General features: G+C 33.0%; 1 protein-coding gene across 1 annotated transcript in view; it reads left to right on the forward strand.

The window, feature by feature from the left end:
- The window catches only part of LOC139868902 (histone deacetylase 14, chloroplastic-like), a 43,073-nt gene extending 18,972 nt beyond the window's left edge, over window positions 1-24,101 (forward strand). The window contains exons 5-11 of the mRNA XM_071857239.1: window positions 21,157-21,365; window positions 21,588-21,689; window positions 21,804-21,887; window positions 22,611-22,667; window positions 22,752-23,003; window positions 23,308-23,492; window positions 23,580-24,101. Of these exons, the coding sequence (XP_071713340.1) occupies window positions 21,157-21,365; window positions 21,588-21,689; window positions 21,804-21,887; window positions 22,611-22,667; window positions 22,752-23,003; window positions 23,308-23,492; window positions 23,580-23,883 (1,193 nt within the window). The 3' untranslated portion in view covers window positions 23,884-24,101. The remainder of the gene's footprint in view (window positions 1-21,156; window positions 21,366-21,587; window positions 21,690-21,803; window positions 21,888-22,610; window positions 22,668-22,751; window positions 23,004-23,307; window positions 23,493-23,579) is intronic.

A 24,101-nucleotide genomic window follows, 5' to 3' on the forward strand; every position in this document is an offset into this window, starting at 1 on the left:
TGTGAATTACTTAGGTGATTTGCATTTGGACGATTTGGAGCTCAAGTATGGATTGCTTTTCAAGTAATCGAGGTGAGTGGAATATTTATACGTTTATGTATAAAATTTGGTTGCTTGCGTGCGGCGTGGTAAGTGACATCCGTTAGGATTCACTTTTCGGGGACCACAATTTGGTTGGAAAATATAGTGAGTGATATCCGTATGGATAGCTCTTCGTTGGCTATATTCGAATTGCGTTATGTGGCGAGTGATTAATGTTTGACCTATCACTCTTCGTCGTCCACGAGTGTGTATGCGTTTGGTTATGTGACGAGTGATTAATGCTTGACCTATCACTCTTCATCGATCACATGTGTATGTTTGGTTATGTGGGGAGTGATTAACGTTTGACCTATCGCTCTTCGTCAGCTACATAGGTATGTTGGGGTAAATGATGAACGTTATCCATTTGGGGATCCGCTCTTCGTTGGCCATTTATCATGGGATGGTCAGCGGTTCCGCTTTTCATCGGCCATCCTTGTGATTGAGGTAAGTGTTAACATTTCGGTTGCACTTTTCGTCGGCCTCATGGGGCGTAGTGGTGAGTGGTTAACGATTTTGACCTACTGCTCTTTGTCGGCCACGTACGCATTGCGATGGGTGGTGAGTAGTTAACGTATTTGACCTACTACTCTTCGCCGGCCACCATCGAGTCGAATGTCGACATTGTGTATATTGGGATGCGTAAGTTTTATTAGCATTGTACGTTGATTATTCGTTTATTGTGGTTTGCTAATGATATTGTGTTGTTTGTTTAGGTGTATGCACGTACTTGGATTATGTATGTATGCGTATAAGTATTGCATTCACTAAGCATTAGCTTACCCTCTCGTTGTTTACATTTTTTAGGTTCGGAGGCGAACGTGGCAAGGGTATGCTCGGGATTAGATGATTTCCCCTTTTGATGCTTGCTTGGATTACTTTTGGTTTCGACTTAGGATTGGGTAGTTTATCCCCAAACATCATGCTCGTAGTGTATTTGGAACTTAAACTCATGTAGTCGAAAACTTGTATTTTGTACGAAAGTCATAAAACGGCCATTGTAGGCCTGGTGTCGTAAAACTTGTTTTATTATTGGAACGTGTTAGTTTTACATATTATAAAATGTTGTGAAAAACTTTTAGTCTAAAAATGTCGGGAAGCAAGAGATCATTAAACGAAAATTGAAAAATCCGGACAGAACCTGTTGGGCCTTGTGCGCGCCGCGCACTATAGGGGGTGCGCGGCTATCTGTATAAAAAAATATATATATATTTCACGTTTTCAGTTGGATAACGGGTTGGGTCGTTACAAGTGGTATCAGAGCATGGTCTAAGGGATTTAGGTGACTTGAGATAGGTGCCTAGACTTAGACTTTTTGTGTGTGCTTATTTGTTGCGGGACTTGTAGGATTACGGGTCGGCTCGGGTTTTAGCTAGTGCCTTAGATTGTAGGTGAACTAGCTATGTATTGGTTATGTTGTTACTAATCATATTGTTTTGTGTTGAACATCTAGCGAGATGGTTGTTGTATTCATGAGCTCGGCATGGCGTGTGAGCGTAATAATGCTTCTCGACCATTATTACGGTTGCAAGCCAAGTCAAGTAAGTGATGTACAACAAGTATTGAACTAGATGGGATGTGCGAACGGTGGCGAATTTATTTGATTGTGATTATTGTTCGCGACGGTGTATATAATTTATTCGTGTTGCGTTCCTAACCGAGTTCATTTCGTAGAATGAAGACGAGGAACGGACATGATAATGGTGATCAAGGCGAGGACTCCGAGTTCATGGCTAAGGTAGAGGCCATCTTCGAACGTCAAAAGGCGGAGTTTCTAGAGGACGTTAAAAAGATGTTCTTAGATACGACTGACGAGCAAGTAGTCAATCTAGTCAAGGAACAAGTTAAGGTTGTTCTCCGCGAAGATAATATAGGAAGGCGAGACTTCTACTACAAAAACTTCAAGGATGCTCAACCTCCCACTTTTGATGGTGAACGAGATCCGCTAAAGAGCAATCGTTGGATCTTCGATATGGAGGGGGCTTTTCGTACTAGTGAGTGCCCTCTCGATAAGAAGATGAGGTATGGTGGTTGTACGCTAAGGGGTGACGACAAGTTGTGGTGGTGTGACGACCCGGGAATTTCCGACTAAATTTAAACTTAATCTTTATATGATTTCGATACGATAAGTAAAGTATGTAATGTTGAGTCTAGAAAATTTTGAAACGATGTTCATATATTCAATTGACCTTCGACTGCTCTCGACGATTCACGAATAATTAATTGTAAATAGATACGTGTGTATGTACATATAAATAATAATTCGAAATATAATTTGATGTATTATATGTTGTTGTTATTAAAAATTAATAAAATAAAAATAGGATATAATAATAATTATGATTTAAAATATATCTCTATATATAAATAAAGTATATTAAAAATAATTATTAAATGATTGTAATACTCGTTTGATGTTCCGATTGATATTAAGCAAGTTAAATTCAAACTTATATAATTTTAAAATAAACGGTGATCCGAAAATGAGTGATATAAATTATAGGCTTATTAAAAGTATATTTAGGAGCTAATTGCTAATTTTTACATTTATCATATTTTACTTGGGGTTGGGAGTGAATAATTAATGTAATTTTTATTTAATAGTTAATGACTGAATTTTATACCATAATGACCAAAATAAATAAAGCTATTTAATTTAAAAATATGAGATTTTTCTGAGTACTTTTATCCACCACTAATTTACAACGGAGCACGATATACTATTCCGTGAATTGTTGTCGGTAGAGTGATTCAATTTGTGAGATGGCTATACTGTGTTGCACGAATTTTTTTTTAACACTTCACATATATACATATATTACTATATTAATATTCTGTTATATGTCCTTGTTAAATTATCACAAGCCTCACAGTATATGATCGAATACTATGGTTCCTTTTGACTTCTACAACAAATCATTATCATTCATATGTAAGTGTGTATATATTTGTTAAATTATCACAAGCCTCACAGTATATGATCGAATACTGTGGTTCCTTTTGACTTCTACAACAAATCATTATCATTCATATTCTTAAATGGTGGGTGTAAGATAGCAAAAAGTCTTCAATGTTTGTTGTCCCACTCCATAATCATAATCATCAAAAAATTCACCTGTCTCCTTTTATGATTCAAGTTGCATACTAAGTGATAATGACACTCAATTAACAGTATTAGTTAACTAAATTTGTATTCGAAAGTGGTTATATTTGTGGGTTGAACAATAATAGGAAAGAAAACGAATGGTTGCAGTTTGGCTAGTAGAACATAAACGTTAACAGCTATAAAGTTGGTGGTTGTGGTGCTTGATCGAAAAAAGAAAACAGACTAATAAAATGAACGTGGGTTTATGGTAGAAGGAGAGTGGTGATAATTAATCTCTTGTATATGTTTATATATATATATATATATATATATATATATATATATATATATATATATATATATATATATATATATATATATATATATATATATATATAAACATATACAAGAGATTAATTATCACCACTCTCCTTCTACCATAAACCCACGTTCATTTTATTAGTCTGTTTTCTTTTTTCGATCAAGCACCACAACCACCAACTTTATAGCTGTTAACGTTTATGTTCTACTAGCCAAACTGCAACCATTCGTTTTCTTTCCTATTATTGTTCAACCCACAAATATAACCACTTTCGAATACAAATTTAGTTAACTAATACTGTTAATTGAGTGTCATTATCACTTAGTATGCAACTTGAATCATAAAAGGAGACAGGTGAATTTTTTGATGATTATGATTATGGAGTGGGACAACAAACATTGAAGACTTTTTGCTATCTTACACCCACCATTTAAAAGATATCAAAACTGTTTCAATCTTGATCAAAAGCCACCAAACCCAATCACTTTCTGTATCTTAAAATGATTAACTTTTGAATTGATAATGCATATATATATTTATATTATATACATACATAACTACACAACATGTTTATGTTTCTGTACGTTTATTAACCCAAAAAGCCAAGAGTCTTTGCTTTCATCTATTCTAGTTGTGATCAACACCTTTGACTTACCCATTTCATCACCGCCACCCTAGAACCACGAGAACCACCTCTCTATCTCTATCCCTCTCCTCATCGTAAAACATAAATCACCACCATCTCCACTTCTACTCTTGATTCATTTATGTTTTGATGCTCTTGCTAGTCACACCGTCGTTGTTATCTGTGATCACAGTCACGATCCACCATCAACTAATCACAACAACGATCACCTTCATCATGGTGTCACTACTACAGCTACACCCGTTAATTTTTTATGTGAAGCACACGTTTCAGCTATGTGATGACCCAGAAATTTCTGTCCAAATTTAAACTTAATCTTTGTATGATTAACATTTTCGACACGATAAGCAAAGTCTGTAAAACTGAATCTCAAAATTTTTGAACTATTCTAATACCTTTAGGTTGTTCTCGACGATTCGCGAACAATTATATGTATATAGATACATATATATATACTATAACTTGAAAACATAACAATGTATTAATTGTTTAATACCGTACATTAAACTTATTGGTTTAAATATTTATTTGAATATATATGATAAGTTAAAATATTAATTATATGAATAACTTGCGACGTATATTTAAAACGTGTTTATGAATGTTGAAAATATATATTAACTTGGTCATAAAACGATTTATTATTATATATATATCAACAAATAGCGAGACAATGATTTATAGAAGTAAATGACCAAAACACTCGAAAGTTTAAGATACACTTTGAATGATATAGTTTATTGATAATTTAAGACTATATTTTGACAAAGGTACGAGTCACAAAACGTAAATTGCGAGTTTTCTAAGCGTACGAAAATGCGTTCGAGAAACCGGAACCGGGACATAAGTCGAGTGACAACGTACGAGTCATCGGAACGAAAATTACAAGTCAACTATGCACATGAATTTAATATAATATATAATTAATTATTTAAATTATATATATTATATATATTATATTTAATTATGTCGACAAACAAGAAAACAAAAATATGTGAGCTGGATCTGACGGCCATGCGATCGCATGGGAAATAGGCATAAAACCCATGCGAGTGCATGAGCTCATGCAAGTGCATGAGATTTGCACTAAAATCCCATGCACTCGCATGGGCATCAGAATCAGGAATTATGGCTATAAATACCAGGTTTCTTGCGCATGTTTTTTTTACACATATTACTCTGTAAGTATTTATTTATTATTATTATAATAATAATAATAATAATAATTATTATTATTATTATTATTATTATTATTATTATTATTATATTATTATTAAGATTATTATTATTATTAATCTTAATATTTTTAGTAATATTATACATAAAATATTACGACGAGGTCATGAGCGTGTCACTTTCAAAACAAGCTTCAAACGGGATAGAACTAAGGAAATTATGGGTTATAGCTATGGAGGTTATAGGTAATGTTCATGGGTATTGTTCGCAAGTCAAACCTAGTATTTATCATCTCTGTTGCGTCTACGTATTTTCCTGCAATATTGAATCTCAATATTGATACGTGAGCATTCATATCTTATCTTTTATATATTAATAGTGTATACATGTCTAGTGCTCGAGTATATATTTATACATGCTTGTATGCTAAATTTCATCGTTAAACAGTTTATAATGAATCACGAATTAAATATATATTACTGGTAAAAGGTATATGATATACATGTTTTCAGAAAGCTGGCGAAAAATCAATAACTTTTCAATTAGAAACCGTGTAATTTCGGTGAACGAATTAAAAGTTATGATCAACTGAATTATGATTAACGTTAATTGAAATTGCTTTTGAATCCGTAATTGATATTTAAACAACTTGTTAATAAGATTGATAAAGTGGATTTTTGAATATTACCAGCCGAGTAAATGAATCCTTATATAGGACATGTCTCGTTTTGTTAAACAAAGTCAAAATTGACTTTTTGAAACAACTTTGGATAACTTTTGTATGTCGATCTCGAGCATTAGGATTGTGAAACACTATGACCTGACCTAGCTTGTTAGACATTTATTGACCAACATATGTTCTCTAGGTTAAGATCTACAGTTATTTGGTAATCCGAGTTTCGTGTCACATTTTGGTGAACGACTTTATATGCTGCTAAGGTGAGTTTCATTGATCCCTTTTTATTTGCTTTTGCAATCTATATTTTTGGGCTGAGAATACATGCACTTTATTTTAAACGCAATGGATACAAGTACATACTAAATTCTACACCGAGTTTTAACCGAAAATCCCTTAGTTTTGGTAACTAGTAACTGCCAGTTATAAGAACTGGTGGGCGCGAGTAGTTATATATGGATCCATAGGGCTTGATATCCCCTCCGAGCTAGAGCACTAGCCTTTTAACGGACGTATGCTATTTGAGAAGCGTACACGTTGGTTTGCGTGTATTATTAAGATGATTATACAAAGGGTATAAAATATATATACGTTAAGTTTAGTTACCAGGGTGCTCAATTTCGTAGAATATTTTGATAAACGTTTCTGGATGAAACAACTGAAAACTTGTGATTCACCTTTATATACAGATTATGCGCAACATTTAAACTATGAACTCACCAACCTTTATGTTGACACTTTTAAGCATGTTTATTCTCAGGTTTCTAGAAGTCTTCCGCTGTTTGCTTATATGTGATACAAGCTATGTGCATGGAGTCATACATGCTTTATTCAAGAAAACTTTGCATTTACAAAATCATCACCGTGTATCTTATTTTGACTTCATTGTCAATGGATGTATTATGGTAAACTATTATTTATGGTGATTGTCTATATGTAGAAATCATCAAACGTTGAAAACCTTAGAAATTGATATTCATTTATTGTGTACCTTTTGAAAAGAATGCAATGTTTACAAAACGTATCATATAGAGGTCAAATACCTCGCAATGAAATCAATGAATGACGTGTTCGTCCATATGGATTTGGAGCGATCGTCACAAGCTACTATTCCCAGTCGATAAACCATCTACTACAAGTTGAAAATTTCTGATGCAATACTATCAAATTATATATATATATATATATATATATATATATATATATATATATATATATATATATATTTTTTTTTTTTTTCTTCTTTCTCTTCCTTTCTTCTTTCTCGTTCTGCTCGAAAATAGGCTGCAACCATCTTCGAAAATGGCTACTGCAACTGTACGTGAATATGTTTCGGTTTCCAACTGTAACAAGAATGATACATGATGATCATTATGTAATATCGATGATGAATAGTGAATATGGATGATGATGATTAAATCGAAAGTGATGATGTTGTGTGATAAAAATGAATCACGAAACTGAGATAATAATAATCGATAACTACAGTGATGAAAAGTGATATAATTGATGTTTTTCTCCTTTTTGTCGAAACCCTACAACCCCACAATCCACTGATCATTTAACCCAATCGTATAATGAGTCTAGTGAACTCAATGGACTTTCGAGTTGGGCTTGTAAGCAAGTGGGTCGCATATGTTTGTGCAGTTGGGCCGATTGAATGATTTAATTGGGCTCCTTTTTAATTTAATGGACTACTTCTCTTAGGCTTTTAATGGACTGGTTACATAGTTAGAATAAGAGTTATAATCAAAAATGAAGGGAACGGATGAGTGGTTAGGGGAGTGGTCTTTGAACGAGAGGTCGCGAGTTTGAGCCCGGGCTGTGACATTTTCATTTTTGAAACCTATTCTTCAAAGGTAGTATTATCACTAATGTTATTTTTATAGATATTATTATTATCATTATTATTATTATTATTATCATTATTATTATTATTATTATTATTATTATTATTATTATTATTATTATTATTATTATTATCATTATTATTATTATTATTATTATTATTATTATTATTATTATTATCATTATTATTATTATTTTTATTATTATTATTATTATTACTAAGTATTATTATTATTATTATTATTATTATTATTATTATTATTATTATTATTATTATTATTAGGAAAATCATTGTTATTTTATAGTTATTATTATTATTAGTAGTATTATATTATTACCACTATAGTTATTAATATAAATATTAGTATTAATTATTGTTATTAGTAAAATCATTATTTTTATAATTATTATTAATAACATTCATTATTACTAAAAGTATCATTTTTATAAAAATTATCATTTTTATTAATATAACTATTATTATTATTATAGGATGAAACAACTTTTTATTTATTATTATCAAAATTATTTTATCAAATAACTATTAGTTACTACATATAACGTAACTATATTTTTTTATAATAAATATTAATAAATGTAATTAATAAGGTTATTAATGAAAACCATGATTAAAATAACAATTAATTCACTAATAATACATAAATTTATTTGATTACCATTATATGTGTTAATATATATATATATATATATATATATATATATATATATATATATATATATATATATATATATATATATATATATAAATGATATAGGTTCGTGAATCTGAGGCCAACCCTGCATTGTTCAATGTCGTCATATGTATTTTTACTACAAAATACAGTATAGTGAGTTTCATTTGCTCCCTTTTTAAATGCTTTTGCAATATATATTTTTGGAACTGAGAATACATGCGCTGCTTTTATAAATGTTTTACGAAATAGACACAAGTAATCCAAACTACATTCTATGGTTGGATTATCGAAATCGAATATCACCCCTTTTAGCTTGGTAGCATAAGAATTAAGGAACAGACACCCTAATTGATGCGAATCCTAAAGGTAGATCTACGGGCACTAACTCCCCTCATACTGGAAAATGGTATGCTTTAGTACTTCGAGTTTATATTATACAGATGGATTTCTGTTTTGGGGATATTCTATATGCATGATGTTAATGTCGGTTACCAGGTGTTCAATCCATATGAATGAATTTTTTTTAAACACTTGCGAGTGTATGATTATTGAATAAAGGAAATCTTGTGGTCTATTAAAATTATGGAAATGATTGATTACGATAAACTATTGAACTCACCAACCTTTTGGTTGACACTTGAAAGCATGTTTATTCTCAGGTATGAAAGAAATCTTCTGCTGTGCATTTGCTCATTTTAGAGATACTACTTGGAGTCATTCATGACATATTTCAAAAGACGTTGCATTCGAGTCGTTGAGTTCATCAAGATTATTATTAAGTCAATTATAATTGAATATATTATGAAATGGAATGCATGCTGTCAACTTTCGATGTAATGAAAGTTTGTCTTTCAAAAACGAATGCAATGTTTGTAAAATGTATCATATAGAGGTCAAGTACCTCGTGATGTAACCAAATGTAATGTATTCGTCCAGATGGATTAGGACGGTTCATTAGAGGTGGGATGCGAAAATCCAACTCTATGGCGAGGAACAATGTATGGAGTTCACATGGGACGAGTTCAAAACGGAATTTTTCAAGGAATATCGAACTTCGGCCGATCTTTCTAAGCTTAAGGATGAGTTGCGTGCTTTGAGGCAAGGGTCAATGGATTTAAACACTCTTAAATCCCTTTTCTTATCGAAGACCCAATTTTGCCCGGAATATGTCGGGAATGACCACATGTTGAAGGAAGACTTTTACCGAACCTTGAACGATCACTACCAAGAGAAAATTAGTAGGAACGTGGTGAAAACTTTTGACGAATTGTTTGACATGGCGAAGGGTTTTGAGACGCTTGTCCTGAAGAAGAGTGGTTCCGATGTTAGTAAGCGAAAGTTCAAAACTACGGTGCATTCGAACAAGAAAGGTAAGAGTACTTCAGAGGGAAACGAAAGCGTGAAGAAGAGTGGTACCGGTGGTTTTATACCCACGTGTTATAATTGCGGACAACGGGGTCATTTGTCGCGCGAATGTAAGAATGCGAAGTCTAACAAGGTTACATGTTTTAATTGTCGAAAGGAGGGACACCGAAAGTCGGCGTGTCCGGAACTAGTTGGTGATGCATGAGAACCTGACGACGATGTTCAGGTACTTTTCGATATTTCTTTCGAAATGTGCTTATGATTTTGTTTGATGCATTTTGTGTTAGTGCATAGTGTAATGAAGGGTAGCGTTCCTTATGGAATTACCCTATGATGATGGTCGGATTGACGTGCGAGGGGCGTAAGACTTGGTGTTTCCAAGCATTCCTTAGTGTTGGGTGAAAGATTTTACCAAGCCATGAGAATGGGCTTTGGTGTGGTCTTGGTAGCGCGTAGTCGTTTTTGTGTCGTAATTGATGAAACATAAGTTTCGTCGGGTACAGATGACTTAAGGTCACTTTAGTGTTGTGATGGGTGACATCGGATGAATGGAACCCTCGAGGTCGAGCTTTTCGGTCTCGATGAATGTTGATAGTGGAGTCTATGTGACGCGATGTCAGGTGCCTCTTTCATACCTGCAAGCATAATGTTCGACTCCGGCGATGATGTGGTTACATTGTACTTAGGGTACCGGAGAGAAACCCTTAGGTACAAGAGTGACTAGGTGGGACTTTAACAAGATCTGGCAATCGGAGGATTGCAAGAATAAAGTTTGTGTAATTGTGATGAACTCTTCGTTCGAAGTGATTAAGGATAGGTTAAGATCCTTTGTATGCTCAAGGTTGGAGCAAGATGTGGCGATGGGTCGTGTGAACCCAATTGTTAGTAAAGTCTACCTTTGGTAGCATTGTACGGTTGTACAAATGCGGTTATGGGACGTAGTTCCAAGTGGGGGAGTTACACTCCCACGCGAGGAGGTTTTAGTGTGAGATTTCGGATGATGCTCATAGTGGATCCGAAATTTGTGTCGGGACCTAGATTTTGGTCGATTTGTGGTAGAGTACAATTTCGGTTAAATTGTACTTATGATTTTGGATTTAAAATATCACCGAGGTGGTAATGTGGTAAATCTCGTTGGGAGATAATGAACGTGTTTGACGAGCAAGGAGAAATCCCTCGGTTAAGGGGTGTGTGTGTCGGATTCTTTGCTAGAGAATGGTTGTCTTGTACCTATGTGTGATATAGGTGGTTTTTGCTCGATTGCGTTGGCGTTGCGTACATATGATACGTGCATGTGTATAATGGATTTTACTTGGGTGGATTAGTCGCGGTGTTTAAGACTCCACTCATTGGTTTGATTGACATGTGGAATTGTCGCGGTGTTTAAGACACCACATGGTCATGGGGGTGAGTTAGTCACGGTGTTTAAGACATCACCCAGGGAATTAGTGATTACGCAGTGTTAAGTACACTAATGGATTTTGTGGTGAAATGCAATTTCAGTTAAATTGTATGTATTGTGGCAAGTGCTATCCAATTGCGAGGATTCACTTTTTGTTGGCTACGGTTGGAGTGTGATAAGTAGTAAGTGTTATCCGTTAGGATCTGCTTTTCGTCGGCTACTTATTGGTATGTGGAATGCGTTTCCCGTTATGAATCGCTTTAGTTTGGCCATGTGTGAGGAGAGGTAAGTGCGATCCGTAAGGATGCGCTTTTGTCGGCCTCTTGTTGCGTAATGGTAAGTGGTTAACGTTTGATCTACTGCTTTTCGTCAGCCACGTATGCTTGTGAATGTGGGGCAAGTGGTATCCGATCGTGAGGATTCACTTTTCATCGGCTCCATTGTGATGTTTGTTGGCCATATTATTGGTGCGTTGTTACTTTGGCGATGTACATGATACGGGTACGCTAAAGGGATTGCTAACTTGGTATGAGATTTGGAATGTTAGCTTGTTTATGTCATGCGGTCGAGGCATGAGTTCGTTCCGGTTTGGGGACGAAGCGAGACTTAGTGCTCGGTTTGATAGATTTGGTAAATCACGGATGATGGTTTAATCCAGAAGGGTAACTTTTGCGTAAAGTCGCCCAAAGGATTTGTGTAAAATCTTCGGATTTGTGGAAATTGTTGTGGACATCGAATTTGGATGGATGTTGGAGGACCATAGAGTGTGGGTCATGTTTGTTAGAATGGCGAGGATCACGGGGACGTGATCCAATCTAAGTGGGGGAGAGTTGTAAGACCCAAAACCCAAGTGTACAGGTGTACATGAACGTTGAATAATCAGATTGAAACTGACAGCTGAGATGGAGCTTGTGCGCGTCGCGCACATATAGTGGTGCGCTCTGCGCACCTAGTCTTTAACAACCCGTCCTAATCCATCCGGACGAAGTCCACATCGATTATAAACGAATTACAATAGTTGATTTCATCGCGAGGTATTGACCTCTATATGATACATTTTACAAACATTGCATTCGTTTTTAAAAGATAAACTTTCATTTGCATCGAAAGTTGACAAGTATGCATACCATTTTATAATATTCAAACTACAAATGATCTAATTTGTCATTTACTTAATAATAATCTCTATTGAACTTCAACGACTCGAATGCAACGTCTTTTGAAATATGTCATGAATGACTCCAAGTAATATCTTTAAAATGAGCTAATGCACAGCGGAAGATTTCTTTCAAACCTGAGAATAAACATGCTTAAAAGTGTCAACCAAAAGGTTGGTGAGTTCATTAGTTTATAGTAATCATTTCATTTTCATCATTTTAATAGACCACAAGATTTGCATTTCTCATAAATATACGTCCCATGCATAGAGACAAAATATATCATTCATATGGATTGAACACCTGGTAACCGACATTAACAAGATGCATATAAGAATATCCCCATCATTCCGGGATCCTCCTTCGGACATGATATAAATTTCGAAGTACTAAAGTATCTGGTACTTTGGATGGGGCTTGTTGGGCCCGATAGATCCATCTTTAGGATTCGCGTCAATTGGGGTGTCTGTTCCCTAATTCTTAGATTACCAGACTTAATAAAAAGGGGCATATTCGATTTCGATAATTCAACCATAGAATGTAGTTTCACGTACTTGTGTCTATTTTTTAAATCATTTATAAAAATTGCGCATGTATTCTCAGCCCAAAAATATAAAGGGTAAAAAGGTAAATGAAACTCACAGTGCTGTATTTCGTAGTAAAAATACATATAACGTCATTGAACAAGTGCAAGGTTGGCCTCGGATTCACGAACCTATATTAATTATATATTTTTATATGTTGGTCAATATTTGTCTAATAATTTAGTTCAAGTCATAGTGTATCACAATCCTAATGCTCGAGACTAATATACAAAAGTCAACAAAAGTCAATTTGACTAAAAATGATTTCCAAAATTTATACAGGATTATTATATATTTTAAATATCGTCGTTTTATATTTTTAAATATTTTTAAAGTAAATAATATAATTTTTTTATAAAAATAAATTATATCTAAAGGAATAGTTTGATAAAAACTAGAACGCCGATAATAATAATCATTTTTAATAATAATATCAAAAATTCAACTGACTATATCTTCTAATCCGTTCATCGAAACCATTCGACATCTAAAGGAAAAGTTCTTAACTTTTCACTAGCTTTCCAAGGACATGCATATCTTATACCTTATCTCAACCGCAGGTGTAACTAATTCAAGATTCAACATAACCTATCTAAGGGCAATATCAAAAATACAAGCATGCATAATCCTATATTCTCGAGCACTAGTCAGGGATGCACTATTAGCAATGGCGGAACTACGTTGATAGGTAGGAGGGCCATGGCCATTCTACAAATTTGGCCCATTAGTATATATTTGATGGTATTCTTAACAAGTAACGATCCATTTATTTTTATTCGACCCCCGCTTTTAAGAAGTCAACATCTATACTCGTGTGTTATTAATTTATACTACCGATCCATATCCCAAAATATGTATGTATATTGGCTTTTCGTTGCAGCCGTATAGGTACATCATGTATCTATGTTATTTATTATTATTATTTTTAATTTGTTTACTCTTAATTTACTAGATCTAGGTTACAAATTTGTTAATCTAGTCTAAATAGTTGGATGATTAGAAAAAATATATTAGTTTATAATAATCAGGACTAGTAGTTTATAATCATATCTATTTTAACTTGTTTGATTTATCATTGATTAAAAACATACATAAAGACTTGTAATGGTTTACATCTTCATTAATATATGAATTTTGACGATTACTTATTTTAAAAAGTACCACACTTAAAATTTTTAGATGTTCATTGTCTTGGCCCTCCTAATCATAAACTTCAAGTTCCGCCACTGACTATTAGTATGTAAAAATTTATTTACGAGTACTCACGTATCAATATTGAGATTCAATATTGCAGGAAAGGTACGTAGATGCATCGTAGACGATAAATACTAGATTGACCTTATGAGCATACCCATGAACCATACCCATCACCTCCATAGCTATAACCCATAATTTCCTTAGTTCTATCCCGCTCTTAAAACCAGTTTTGAAAACCCGTTTTAGGTCACTCGAGCAGCACTCCATCGTAGTATTTTATGTGTACTACTTAATAATAATAATCCTAATAATACTAATATTAATAATCTTAATTTTAATAATAATAATAATTAATAATATATGTGTGTATGTAAATTATACGAGTGATAGATGAAAATGATTCACAAACACAAATTTCGGTCGATTTAAAGGATTTTTCTCCCACCTACCCCCCTCATGCGATTGATGAGGGTTGTGTGTAGAAGTCATGCAATCGCATGAGGCACAAAAGCATCCCATATTCGTTATCCAAATTCTAACGAGACATATTATTATATACTTATATTTAATAAATAATATATTATATCTTTAGAATTAATTAAATATTATATTATATTTACGCTCATGATAAAAATATAATTTTTACAAAAATGACACGGTCGTAGTCTCACGACTCATGTACCACTTTCGGTTTTTCGAGCGCACTTTCGTACGTTTAGAAAATTAGCCTTTTACGTTACGCGACGTGTACCTTTTACAAAAATTAGACTTCTTCATTAATAAATTACTTTATAAAAATGTAACTTTATAAAATTGAGCGTTGTGGTCATTTGCTTTTATAAATCAGTGACTCGTTGTTTATCAATATATATTATTTTAAATCGGGACACTTTATGACTAAATTAAAATATATATATATATTTTCATTTTAAAATATAATCTTGTACATATCATAAGTAATGAAAAAAAATATATATATATATATATATATATATATTTATGTAATGATATAATATTTAATTTTTCCAAAACTTAATTATATTTCAAAGTTCGTTTTAAATTTCGTTTAGAAAATAATATAACACGTATCGTTTATACTTTTAAAACTTAATTTGGCGTAATCCATTTATGCGCCAACATTTATCAAACGTCCTAGATAACATATCTAAATATCAATTGAATCAAGTGTTATTTAATTTAAAACTATATATGTATCTTCAATATTCTTAAATACGTTTTTAATACACGTTGTAGATTATCTATATATTTAACAATCAACATTCCATCTCACATTATTCAATCAAAGACATCTTAAATATTCGAGTTCTATTATATCGTAAAGCATTTTCATACATTTGAAAATAGATCAATCAAGTTTTATGAAATTCAATCTTCCACTATCCTTTGTCTAACTCTCAATGATTGACAATTTGTTCTTACTCGTAAATCACTTTACCATTTTCCGAATATGGTTAAAAGTGAACGATTTCTCAAATCAATGTGGACCTCTCAACCGAGACTCCTAAATCATAATTCAATGTATCTGATAATTCAATCATTTGATCTTATCTTCTAAGTCCATCGATAAACATTTTGAAACAAATGTAGTCATGTAATCTAATATTTTGTTTATGTTTCAAATTATAATATATATACACATATACATATATAATCATATTCGTTTAATGGTTCGTGAATCGTTGGAACTTAGTCGAGGTTGAATGAATGTATGAACATAATTTAAAATGTTTGAGATTTAACTTAACAAACTTTGCTTATCGTGTCGGAATAATATAAAGATTAAAGTTTAAATTTGTTCGGAAATTTCCGGGTCGTCACATAGTCTGCGATAGAATCCTGCTTTTTGATAGTTTGAATTAAATGAAGGGCATTTTGGTCTTTTCACTTGAGGCCGGATGTGTGGCCATATTATCAGTTTTGGATCTAGTTTTGGACCACATTTCAAATCCACAAACACTCTCATTTCATTCTTAGAGAGAGAGAGAGAGATTTTTAGAGAGAGATTTGGAGATGTGGAGAAGAAGGAGCTTGAATCGATCAAAAGCTCAAGTGTTAAGGTTGTTTATCTCGCTCTTGGCTACATTGTGGTAGTATTGGTAAGTTCTAACTCCGAGTTTTCATAGTTTGATTTAGTGTTCATAATTGGGGTTTTGATTTGGGTGTTCTTGAGTAAACCCACTAGTTGATAATTGGGTGATTGAGTTAGTAAATGGTGTTGATAACCATTGTTGGTGGGTTTTGGATTGGATGATGAAATTGATTAGTTGATAATCATGTTTGGATGTGAAATCACTTGTTAACTTAGGTTATAAGTGATTATTAGTGTAAACTTGCAAATGGGTGTTTTGACTTGAGATTAGGTCAAAATGGGTTTTGTGTAAATTGATGCAAGTAATGTGTTTTGATGATGAAACCTTGAGTAAATGGGTTGTTGGAACATAATCACTAGTCGATTGTGATTATGGGTGTTTCGGATAAGATTTTGACTTAGTCAAATTGGAAGTAAGTGCAATTGGGTTAATATTGCATTTATTGGTATTTTGGTTATAACCTAGAGTGTTTGGTTTATTTGTTGTGAATTACTTAGGTGATTTGCATTTGGACGATTTGGAGCTCAAGTAGGATTGCTTTTCAAGTAATCGAGGTGAGTGGAATATTTATACGTTTATGTATATAATTTGGTTGCTTGCATGCGTTGTGGTAAGTGACATCCGTTAGGATTCACTTTTTGGGGACCACAATTTGGTTGGAAAATATAGTGAGTGATATCCATATGGATAGCTCTTCGTTAGCTATATTCGAATTGCGTTATGTGGCGAGTGATTAATGTTTGACCTATCACTCTTCGTCGGCCACGAGTGTGTATGCGTTTGGTTATGTGACGAGTGATTAATGCTTGACCTATCACTCTTCGTCGGTCACATGTGTATGTTTGGTTATGTGGCGAGTGATTAACGTTTGACCTATCGCTCTTCGTCGGATACATAGGTATGTTGGGGTAAATGGTGAGCGTTATCCGTTTGGGGATCCGCTCTTCGTTGGCCATTTATCGTGGGATGGTAAGCGGTTCCGCTTTTTGTCGACCATCCTTGTGATTGAGGTAAGTGTTAACGTTTCGGTTGCACTTTTCGTCGGCCTCATGGGGCGTAGTGGTGAGTGGTTAACGATTTTGACCTACCGCTCTTCGTCGGCCACGTACGCGTTGCGATGGGTGGTGAGTAGTTAACGTATTGGACCTACTACTCTTCGCCGGCCACCATCGAGTCGAATGTCGACATTGTGTATATTGGGATGCGTAAGTTTTATTAGCATTGTACGTTGATTATTCGTTTATTGTGGTTTGCTAATGATATTGTGTTGTTTGTGTAGGTGTATGCATGTAATTGGATTATGTATGTATGCGTATAAGTATTGTATTCACTAAGCATTAGCTTACCCTCTCGTTGTTTACATTTTTTAGGTTCGGAGGCGGACGTGGCAAGGGTATGCTCGTGATTAGATGATTTCCCCTTTTGATGCTTGCTTGGATTACTTTTGGTTTCGACTTAGGACTGGGTAGTTTATCCCCAAACATCATGCTCGTAGTGTGTTTGGAACTTAAACTCATGTAGTCGAAAACTTGTATTTTGTGCGAAAGTCGTAAAACGGACATTGTGGGCCCGGTGTCGTAAAACTTGTTTTATTATTGGAACGTGTTAGTTTTACATATTATAAAATGTTGTGAAAAGCGTTTAGTCTAAAAATGTCGGGAAGCAAGAGATCATTAAACGAAAATTGAAAAATCCGGACAGAACCTGTTGGGCCTTGTGCGCGCCGCGCACTATAGGGGTTGCGCGCCGCGCTCCCTATCTGTATAAAAAATATATATATATATTTCGCGTTTTCGGTTGGATAGCGGGTTGGGTCGTTACAATTATTATTATTATTATTATTATTATTATTATTATTATTATTATTATTATTATTATTATTATTATTATTATTATTATTATTATTATTATTATTATTATTATTATTATTATTATTATTATTATTATCATTAGTAGTAAAGTTATTATTATCATAGTTATTATTATTATTAGTATTATTATTATCATTAATATTTTTATTATCATTATTATTATTATTTTTAACATTAATATTATTTTTATCAAGTAACTATTAGTTATATAAAAACTGTACTTAATACATATAATATAACTATATTTTTATTTATTTAAAGTGCATAAAATGAATACATTTATGAAACATACAAGTTATTAATATAAAATGATATCACTAATAAATATATATATATATATATATATATATATATATATATATATATATATATATATATATATATATATATATAAATTGGTTTGATTACAATTATAAGTGTTAATGTTAATATATATATAAAAATGATATAGGTTCGTGAATCCGAGGCCAACCCTGCATTGTTCAGTTCCGTCGTATGCATATTTTTACTACAAAATATCGTATAGTGAGTTCCTTTGCTCCCTTTTACTCTTTACATTTTTGGGACTGAGAATACATGCGCTGTTTTTATAACTGCTTTATTAAATGCTTTTGAAATATATTTTGAACTGAGAATACATGAAATGCTTTTATAAATGTTTGACGAGATAGACACAAGCAAAACATTCCTCGAATGAATTATTATGCAGACAGAAGTTCTGTGGATTATGATTGAATTAGTTGGACGTGATAATTGCCACTAATTGTTGTGAATATTTTCCCCCTGATTATTATTGCTTGGTAACCTAAGAATTAGAAACGGATATGGCCCTAATTCACGCGAATCCTAAAGGTAGCTACCGGGTTTAACACCCCCACCCAGAATGTTCACTAGACGGAAGAGCTAGTGGGCGTGGTGTTTAGTACTTCGAAGTTTATATATTATACAGACGAGATGTTCTGTTTTGGGGATATTATTGATGCGCATTATATGTTAAGGTCGGTTACCAAGCCAAGCAATGAATGCAAAGTGAATGTTATGTATCGAGAGAATGATTTTATACACAGGTTATGTGTATGTTATTTTTGTGCACGAGATATGTGTACGGTTTTTAAAAATCGCGAGGCAACCTACGGGGGAGAAAAGGATACGAACCTACTCTGCTAAGCATTATGAAAAATGGTTTCGTACACGAGATAGGTGTACTGTATTTGAATCTTGTGGTCTATCAAAATGATGAATTTTACTGTTTATGATAAACCTATGAACTCACCAACCTTTTGGTTGACACTTTTAAGCATGTTTATTCTCAGGTATGAAAGAAATCTTCCGCTGTGCATTTGCTCATTTAGAGATAATACTTGGAGTCATTCATGACATATTTCAAAAGACGTTGCATTCGAGTCGTTGAGTTCATCAAGAATATTATTGAGTCATTTATAGTTGGATATATTATGAAATGGTATGCATGCCGTCAACTTTCGATGTGATGAAGTTTTGGCCTGTGACTAGGCCATGGTGGTCGTTTTGTTTGGTGCTCGACCGTTTTAGCTCTTGCCTGTAGCTTCAGTGACATGGCCACGACTTTGCCATGGCCGGGCTATCGCCTTGTGTCCATGACCGTAACTTGTTTTTCACCGTTTTCGTTCTAACTCATTTGTCTTAAGCATGTTTCATCCGATTCTTTTTAGTAGCATTCGTTATCTCATAATCTACAAATAAAACAAATAGATGATTATAAAGATGACAAAGTAAACTTTTTTATTATAACTGAGGAGAATGTGACTTTTTAACCTATATCACAGTTTGATGGTTCTACTAGTGAGCTTTGTGTTGGGTGGAGTGTACCATACATTTTTTTTTTTTTAAATTGTTGAAGTATTTGCAGTTGTTGTTTGAGTTTTTGATAGATTTTTTTATGTTGAAGTATGCGAGGTTGTATATAGTGATGTCATGTCGTTTGCAGTTGCATTTGTAAAGAGCAATACTACCTCTTAGATACATTATATTTTCTTACTTCTTGTTCGTATTTTTCTATTTATAAAACCGATATCATTAAAAAGTACATGCTAAAAATGATATAATGACGAATATTATTTAAATCAAGTCTTTAATCTTGAACAACTAAAAAAAAGAAAAAAAAAGTTGTGGAGTAGGTATTAAACATAAACATTTGAAGTAAATGGTGTATTACAATGTTTCAATGGCTTGGTTGTTTATACTTTGGTTAGTGCAGTGTGTTCTATCAGTGAAAGTGGCCATTTGAGGTTCATCAAGTGTAAACTTTTTATCCTAGAATTTACTTAACTTTTTGTTTTTTTCTTAAGTGAAAAAAAAAAAAACTGAAAAAGAAAAATAGTCGTGGGTTGGTAATTAAAAACTTGAACTAAAGGGGGTGGAAAAGTAAATTTACTTAAACTATATATACTCCGTGTATAATTACAATTACAATTACAACACCATATATTTCTCTCCCAAAAGTGTCTGATTGGAACCCTAATTCCTTTGCGAGAAGAAAATGAATAATCTTTATCGTCTTCATCATCATCATCATCGATCAGGTGTGTATACTTTTCCGTGCTCTGTTTATTACTGTTAGTTTTAAGTTTATCTTAATTAATTACTAGTTTTATTTTGGAGCTTGAGCTTTCAACTCTGAAGTTGAGTCATGGCATAGCATAGCATAGCAGAGCTCTATATTAAAACACACAAGAATAAAAGCCCTAATCAATCTTTCATCTCCATAAGCATATAAGGAGTACACTGTACATATATTCTTTATAATTGAAATTAATAAAAGCAAAGATCTTTTAGTAAATTAGTCCTCACTTAGGAAGCAGTTAATTCAAGCAAGCAAGCAAACTGAAAACAATGAAGAATCAGAGTTTCTTTGCGTGTAAACACTCCAACTGAATAATTCTATTCTTTGTGATTCTGTAGCTTATCGTCGGTTTTTTCTATCTTTGAGGACTGAGTGTTGTGTAGCTTCTTCTAAATACGCTACCGAAAAAAATGAGGATGGTATGCCAAAGGTGATCTATAGTTTAGGTCCTGCTATGGGTCATAACCAGATATCTTGTAATCACGAAAATAATACCAGAATCCGTTATATTCTTAGTGCCCTTGAAAATGCTAAACTCACTCCAGAGGTATAAATTCAAACTTTTACTCGATCACATTCGATTTAATTAAAGGTTTTCTTGTTTCAGTAGGTTACAATTCTGTCTTTCACTTTACTTTCTTTATGTTTGTATTAGTTAATCTGCCTAACTATAGTAATATTTATTTATATTTATGTATTTATTCAACTGATGCTAATCTTGTCATACAACAATTTTTTTTTTTTTTTTTTTTATTTATGCATAATACAGTTTAGAGGATCTGAGATCAATCAACTTCAAAATAATAGAAAAGCCACATTGGAAGATATAACAAGTGTCCATTCAACATCTTATTATTCTTTCATTGAGAAGGTAATCAATACATGTTTTATATGGACTAGGCTTCAGTTAAAACAAATAAGAAGCCGGGTGACACATGTTTAAGGTTCTTTTGTTTCATGTAAATCTGTTTTAATTTCTGTATAGTCAGTGGAAGATGCTAAGGCCTCAGCAGATGGCTTGTTAGAAATTGAAATGTCTAAATTCGATCCCACATATGTCACTCGCACAGTAAGTACATTCCATCGTTGTCCACTAATTTGGTTTCTGAGCTTTTTTTAATTATGTGATGAAGTGTAACTCTGTTTCACAATTTCTTGAATGCACTCAAAATGCAACAGTTCGTATCACAATTAAATTTTTTGTTAATATTAAGGGAGAGATCAGGAGGGACTTACTATTTTACATGGAAGCAGGGACTTGCATAATTCACCATGTGCAGCTAACTTTTCATCAACCAATTTAAATATCAAAAAGATATATTTTTCAGTAATACGAGTAAATTCTAATCAAAATCGATATTTCAAATAATAATAGTCATTAATTTTTTTTTAACTTATAGCATTAGTTGATGAATGTAGATACACATCACTAACATTCGTCAAATATGAATGTTAATCACAGTGGATGTTATCAGTTAAAAATCATCGATAAATTTATATTCACGTGTTTTGACTTGTTGTTATTGGTTTCTGAAAAATTGAGCCTACAAATTTTTTTTTTTTTTTTCCAAATGTGAGAATATATTAAAATCAACAAAGATTACAAACCAAGGGCAGGGTATAACCTAACCCAAATGCAACCTAAAACAAGGCAAATAAACCCAAAACACAATGCAGACAAACAACCCATACAACTACCAAAACAAGAACTATGCCAGCAAGAGCCTACAAATTTATTATTGTTATATAATCATACACTTTATTAATTATTGAAATCTATCAATTCCTACAGACGCTTAATGATTCTTTGATTGCTGCTGGAGCAGGCTTATCGTTGGTTGATGCTGTGGTAAGACTAGCCTGAATTATAAGCATGCGTTAGCTAGTAGCCACTTAATAAATAATGCTGAATTTAAGTTATGTGAAAATGTAGGTGACATCATCAAGAATGAGTGAGAACCCTCCCGTTGGTTTTGCGTTGATACGACCTCCTGGACATCATGCGTTTCGAGGTGGGGCCATGGGAGGTTGCATTTTTAATAACATATCAATTGCAGCTCGATATGCTCAACGCACACACGGACTAAAACGTGTTTTCATAATCGATTTTGATGCGCATCATGGGAATGGAACTAGTGATGCGTTTTATGATGACCCAGACGTATTCTTTCTTTCAACTCACCAAGTAAGCTACAAATGAAAAAAAAATCCAATCCTATAAATCATTTTTCCAATTATTGAGCATTTAATCTTCTATTATTTTGTTTGGAATTAAAACAGATATTTCTCAAAACTCACTTAAGATTATGTTCGCCATATATATATATATATATATATATATATATATATATATATATATATATATATATATATATATATATATATATATATATATATATATATATATATATATATATATATATATATATATATATATTATTCATATCTGTGTGATATATTTGTGTGATATATATTTGTTAATAATTTAGGACGGCATCTACCCTGTTGATTCCGGAAAGTTTGATGATATCGGATGTGGTAATGGGGAAGGTGCAACACTTAATCTCCCATTACCTGAAGGTTCTGGTGATGTCGCAATGCAAACTGTGTTTGATGAAGTGATTGTACCTTGTGCACAAAGATTTAAGCCCGATATAATTCTTGTATCCGCAGGGTAACTAATTAAATGAACCCCTCACTCACATAATCTTCCTCCCTAGCATCATTGTATTTGTTTATAATTGTTTATGTTTTTGTTCAGATACAATGGACATATTATGGATACAAGCATGTGGCAAATGACAACCAAAATGTCTTACATGTTAGCATATGGTATTAAGGAGCTTGCAAGAGATTTGTGCGTTGGTCGATGCGTTTTCTTCTTGGAAGGGGGATGGTGTACGGATAGTCTCAAGTTTTGTATTGAAGAATCTTTTCGTGCGTTTATTGGGGAACCGAGCATGCCAGACGAATGTGAGGAAGTGTTCGGTAGCTGGCTCAAGGATGAGCCATCTAGTCAGATTAAACAAGCCATTCAGCGGGTCAAGAACTCGCATTCTCTTTAACAACTAGTCATGTTCTTGTTAACTCTACTCTTCTAGCTACTATCATGGGTTTGGGTAAGCTTAAAAGTAATCGCATTATCCTTATAAAATCCTCACCCAGTTCCACATTAGTTGTCTCCCTAACAAAAAATTTGTTGGGTTTATAACTTTATATTTATTTTTTTAAGCAAGTCATTGAGACTAATAAAAATAGTAATATAGACATTTAATTGGAAGCC

This window comes from Rutidosis leptorrhynchoides, chromosome 9 (assembly GCF_046630445.1).
Source record: "Rutidosis leptorrhynchoides isolate AG116_Rl617_1_P2 chromosome 9, CSIRO_AGI_Rlap_v1, whole genome shotgun sequence".
In the NCBI taxonomy this organism is placed as follows: domain Eukaryota; kingdom Viridiplantae; phylum Streptophyta; class Magnoliopsida; order Asterales; family Asteraceae; genus Rutidosis; species Rutidosis leptorrhynchoides.